Below are 5,825 nucleotides of genomic sequence, written 5' to 3' on the forward strand. Positions count from 1 at the left end.
TCACACACAAATTCAGATTCTTATTCTGAATATGCGCTTATTGCAATAGGTGTGTTGGACAGTATTCAGGCCTTTTTCTAGGCCTGAAAAAAGCAAGATCAATCACTTAATGTTATATTTTAAAAAAATGTTCATATTTAATGATCGGTTCAGCTTAAACCTCATCTAACGCCTTTATTTTGAAAACAAACAGCGGTTTCCGGTTTCGTCCTGCCAATCTCCACCTTGACACCGTAGTACAACGTTTAGCTATGTAGGAACAACACTGTTAGCGATGAGTTTCAGGTCGTATTAGCCGCTGACAGAATGAGATAAGATGGAGACTGTAACGACGGATTCGGCTGCGGCCGAGGAGGACGACTGTTCAGACTCAGAGGTTTTGTGTTTGATGAGAGTCGGAAGAAACTCAGACTGGCTTCGCTTGTTCGCAAACACTGAGGTGCAGTTTGCTAATGCTAGCCAGCTAGCTCCATTTGCTCTATATTTAGTTACCCTAAAACTTGTTTGCAATTCACCAAATAAAATGTATTCCTTATTAATTGTTGTTGTTTTTTTGGTTAACAAGTCGTTATCGAAGTGTACCGAATCTAATGTTTTATGTTTTATTAAGCTGCACAGTATAAAGGAGCTAACAGGCTGATTGACATGTGTGTTTGTTTCTGATCCAGATCTCCATAGGACGTGGTCTGGATGTGACCCACCAGCTGCTGTCTCCGAGTTGTCCTCTGATGATCTCCAGGCTGCACTGTACCATCAGACAGAGGGAAGATGGACAGTGGACAGTGACAGACAGAAAGGTAAGATTGCATTCTCTATATTATAAAGGTTTAGCTCAATATAAATAACGTTACAAATGTTACCTATCAAATTATAACGTGTAAAAATAAACAATAGAGACTAGAAAATTATAAGAAAGGACCTTTCTTTCTTTCGTGCATGTTGAGCTTGTGAGTCTGTAGACTAGTCCTTAACATCCCTGAAACTGTCAATCAAAACACTGTTACGTGACCCTAATAAAGTGGTATTATGTTCTTGATATTCTTTGCTTCTGAATATTATATTCAATTGCAGCTGATAAAGAAAGTATTGCTTGTTTTTCCCTCAGAGTCTCAACGGGGTGTGGGTGAATGGAAACCGTATTCCCGTTGAAGTGTCCCATCAGCTGAGGCTCGGGGACTCCATACAACTCGGGGTTCCCGTAATTGGAACAGAAGTGGAGTTTGACTACATCTTCGTCCAGCGGCCCTTCAAAGACATTAAACACTACTTGGCGAAGGGACATAAAGAAGGCGCTAAAGCGGCCCTCGTCTCCAAGAAGCCTAAGAGGAAGTTGGCCGTGGAAGAAGTTGAGCCGTCTACCTCGAAGCCCAAGCTCTACCGCTGCTCTTCTGCAGACAAGTCCTTTGCAAAGCCCTGCCCTCGGCAGCAGAGGCTCAGTCACTCTCAGTTAGAGGAAACTGGGTCCAGCAGACAAGTCCAGGAAGTAGATTGGCGCTCAGATGGCTCCAACACTCCCTGTGACCTGGACAACTTGCAGATGTAAGTTTATGCCTCGCGTATGTATATTATCATTACATTTGACATCTTTTGTGTTCTGAAAGATGAATCAATTGCAGTCTTTTTAAAAAAGAAAAACAAAAGGTTAGAAAAATAAAAGTTCCCTTTGCAGGTACAGCCAGAACATCCTGAGGCTGAGGGAGCAGGTGGACAACACCCAGAGGCAAGTAGCCTCTCTGGGGGGAGAGCCGCGGCAGGCCGACCCTCTCAGAGAGGAGCATGTCAGGGAGCTGCAGGGCCAGCTGGAGACGCTCAGGGCCAAGATGCACCGGATGGAGACGTTAGAGAAGTCCTTCAGTAAAACCAAGAGGCAGCTCGAGGTGAGAGGTGTCTCAGTAACTCCTTTCATACATGGGATGTGAAACAATATAGTTGTTTACCGTATTTTCCGCACTATAAGGCGCACTTAAAAGCCTTTCATTTTCTCAAAAAACCACAGTGCGCCTTGTAATCCGGAGCGCCTTATATATGGATCAATTGGTTAATTGGTTGATCCATACTGGTTGACTGGTAAACTACAAAGCCGCACCGCGGTAAACACCGGTACTGTGCTTACTCCTAGTCCAACACCACTTGTGTGTGTATAAAGACCCCAAAATGGCACCTTTCAAGAGACACGCTTACGACGCTATTCTATTCTATGCGCCTTATAATCCGGTGCGCCCTATATATAAAAACAGTTCTAAAATAGGCCATTCATTGAAGGTGCGCCTTATAATCCGGTGCGCTTTATAGTGCGGAAAATACGGTACTTCTAAAAACATTTGCGAGGTATGCATCATATTTGTCTATTAATACATAAGCCAACACTGTCGCCTTTTTTTCGTGTATATTTTTTACTAAATACTCTCTTTAATGAACCCTTAATGTATTTAGGCGCAGAAAACACAGCAGCAAGAGGAGCTTTTGAAAAAGCAGCTGGAAGAGGCCTTGCAAGAGGTATGATGGTTCTAACCAGACACAATATTTATTATGCAAAAATGTTATGTAGCTATAAACATGTTAAAATATATTCTTTTTAATTTTTCAACATCCAAAGCAAAAGAAAGTAATCGACGAACTTGCCCTTTCTCGGGAAGGCTTTGAAGAGATTCTCTTGGCCAAAAACAAAGAGCTGGAGTTGACAAAGGTGTGACGACATTCATAGTCATCCGAGCATCATATTTGTATTGTTTGGCATGGCATCAGCAGAGCTTTATTCATTTATTTAAAACATTTTTGCAGGAGGAGAAAGAGAAGGAGAGGGCCCAAAAGGAGGAAGTAGTTACACAAGTGACTGAAGTTTTGGAGAACGAGCTTCAGTGCATCATCTGCTCCGAGCTCTTCATTGAGGTAGGATCAAGAGTTAATCAAGCACGGTGTTGAAAATGAGCAGAACAGATACAACTTCAGAACATGAACGCCTCTACAGTAACATTGTTTTGATCTCTACTGATATTGTCTACAGGCAGTCATCCTGAACTGCGCTCATAGCTTCTGCAGACACTGCATCCAGCAGTGGCGCAAGAAGAAAGACGAGTGTCCCATCTGCCGACAGGCCATCCAATCTCAGACTCGCTGTCTGGCTTTGGACAACTGCATCGACAGCATGGTGGAGAACTTGAGCCTGGACATGAAGTCGAGGCGGCAGACCCTCATCACCGAGAGGAAAGGTGAGAGGTGCGTTATCAACAGTGGCATGAGTATCCAATAGCTAAAGATGGAGTGCAGGACTTCTGTCTCTCCTCGGGCAGTGAGATTGCCTGCCAGCTGAGCTCGCAGCGTCTACCCACGGTGATCACGTTTGTCCTCGCCGTCGATCGCTGTCTTTTTTTTTTTTATCTTTCTGTACGGTAAGTTTCTTATTTACAGTGGGTACGGAAAGTATTCAGACCCCTTTAAATTTTTCACTCTTTGTTTCATTGCAGCCATTTGCTAAAATCAAAAAAGTTAATTTTATTTCTCATTAATGTACACTCAGCACCCCATCTTGACAGAAAAAAACAGAAATGTAGAAATTTTTGCAAATTTATTAAAAAAGAAAAACTGAAATATCACATGGTCATATTGTGCTCCACCCTCGGCCGGTGTGGTGAAGCTGCTCGGAGGCTCGACAACAAATGTGGTTAACAAAGAGTTTAAAGAGTAATTACACTCACTGCTTCCGTTTGTCTCGGCTTAATCGATGATTTAAGATAATATGCTTGTTGGTGGAGTGGGAAAGTGGGCGGTCCACAGTGAGAATTTCAAACACAAGGTGGCAGTACAATGAGGCTGATTCATGTTGTTTTTTTTCTGTTTTATGATATTAGTTTAGAAACATGTAAAAAAGGACAGTTGAAATAAAATGTAACGCAACATAAAAAGCAGTATTTAGCATTGAAATACTGCTACTATGCATATTAGGTGAGATGGGTCTCATATTGAGCTTCCTTTCCCTCGATAAACAAAGGTGAAAGAATATGACGAATGTGCACTTTGCAAATTTGATCAAGATTATTGAACAGAATATAGAAACACAGCGGATAAATTGAAGGTAATTAGGTATGTAAACGTCATTTCCATGGCACCTTTCACAGCCATAGATACAACAAGTTCAATAACATAAAATACAAACAACAAACCCAATGCTGATCTATACGGGGAGGTTTTTCAAATGTGGCACTGGTTCAGCTGATAAGATACTGAGGGGAATATTTCTTTTATTTTGTAGGAACTAAAACAATAAGAGCATGACCCATGTTAACCCCGAGCCTTGAGCGTGGACTGTGGTCTGATTGATCTCAGTCATGCTGGTCGTTCCTGACTCTCAAAACATTTCGTCATTTGAAAATTTTATTTAATGTTTGTTTTGGTAAATCACAAAGGCTTTGAGCGTTGGGGATGTCACACATGTTCTCCCCCTAGATTCATAAAGTCCACGATAAAGGTGATTTTCTATATTTTAAATGTGTAGTCGTCCGCACTGGAAAATAGTCCCCATCAAATACACTATTTTACGCCTGTGTGAGTAATGTTTGCTGAAAAGTGTCCAGCCTTTTTGAGAAGTGAAACTACAGTTTTGTGACCCTTCAGTGGCATCACATGTGGTTTGGGCAGAGAGCCACAGACGGGGAAGTGAAGTCAAAAAGTATTGAGAGAGGAACCGACGCATTGTTGGTTTTAATCTCTTCACGGAGTTTGTTGACGGTCCAGAATAAAGCTTATTTACAGTCGGCACGTAAAGGACTTGAAAGTGGCACTTTGAAATGTTTGCGGAGAGAATCTCTCACTGTTTTTCTTTGTTTTTCTTTCCTTCCAACAGCAGACTCTGCCCAGGTGATGGTGATCCACGATGACGACAGCAGCAGGAGCAGCGACAGCGACAGCGACAGCAGCATGGTGTCCATCGACAGTATCCTGAGCTCTGTGGTCTCTTTGGAAACAGACAGTAGCATCCACTTGGACTCCAGTCCGCCCTACTGTGGTGACTTTGATGAAAGTGCTGATGAGTCTGAGGATTAGGCCCTTTTCTCCGGAGGGAGTTGGGACTTATTTTGGTGTTGATGTTTCCATACCCCCGGACTGTTCTCAGATAGACACATTTGATCTCATCATGAGTCCGTTAACCAGATTTTCGTTTTTGTAAAGTCATCCGATGTCTTTTTGTCTTTATTTTCAACAAGAGGAATAAAGTTTTTTTCCTATGCACTTTTACAGTCACATGTTGACTTTGTCCAAGCATTGATTCAAACCTGAAAAGTCCCATTTACTACAAATAGTACAAATGTTTGCTGACGCCTGACTTGGGGAAGTTGTGGCTGTTGAAAGTTTGGCTTTTTATCAGAGAGACGGAGAATGGCAGCTAGACAACAAACCTCTGCTGGGAGCGAAAGGATCAAACCAGTATTTTTGTTTTGAGCCACTGTATAGGTGACTGTCCCGCTCTGTGGGTCGGTCCAGACTGAATATCCGAAGGAGGGCCAAAGAAATCGACTATCACTCACACGATTTTGTCGACTAATCGATTAGTTGATTGAACAAATCTGTAAAACTGAGTTCCTCCTCAAAGAATCACACAAAAGCACCACATTAAAACTGTGTTTACCGGAGATGTGCTCATACGTTTCTTGGAAAATGTGTCATTCAGCTTGAAAAGAGCTGATCACTCGCTACTCTGTTAGCACACGACAGCAATGCGGCTGAAGCATTCATGATGACGTCAGACAAAGTATCTGCAAACTACTAATAGCTTTGTCGGACATTGTCTACTTTGCTTTTTCAGTTTGCGGTTGTTTTTGTCATTATTT

General features: G+C 42.2%; 1 protein-coding gene across 4 annotated transcripts; it reads left to right on the forward strand.

Annotated features, from left to right (window-relative positions):
- The first annotated feature begins 216 nt into the window (after positions 1 to 216).
- On the forward strand, positions 217 to 5,226 carry rnf8 (ring finger protein 8, E3 ubiquitin protein ligase). 4 transcript variants are annotated; one of them, XM_076083865.1, is made up of 9 exons: positions 217 to 439; positions 669 to 797; positions 1,106 to 1,539; positions 1,670 to 1,877; positions 2,434 to 2,496; positions 2,597 to 2,686; positions 2,782 to 2,889; positions 3,005 to 3,209; positions 4,844 to 5,226. In XM_076083865.1, exons 1-9 carry the CDS (start codon positions 317 to 319, stop codon positions 5,038 to 5,040), a joined length of 1,557 nt encoding a protein of 518 aa, XP_075939980.1. In that variant the 5' UTR covers positions 217 to 316; the 3' UTR covers positions 5,041 to 5,226. The 4 variants fall into 4 exon arrangements, with proteins under 4 accessions (XP_075939980.1, XP_075939981.1, XP_075939982.1 ...); XM_076083866.1 differs by having other exon boundaries at positions 3,005 to 3,216; positions 4,841 to 5,017; XM_076083867.1 differs by having other exon boundaries at positions 3,005 to 3,216; positions 4,844 to 5,017.
- The last annotated feature ends 599 nt before the right edge of the window (positions 5,227 to 5,825 follow it).

The sequence above is a fragment of the Anarhichas minor genome, unplaced genomic scaffold (genome assembly GCF_050575085.1).
Source record: "Anarhichas minor isolate MPS153535 unplaced genomic scaffold, ASM5057508v1 ptg000136l, whole genome shotgun sequence".
In the NCBI taxonomy this organism is placed as follows: Eukaryota; Metazoa; Chordata; class Actinopteri; order Perciformes; family Anarhichadidae; genus Anarhichas; species Anarhichas minor.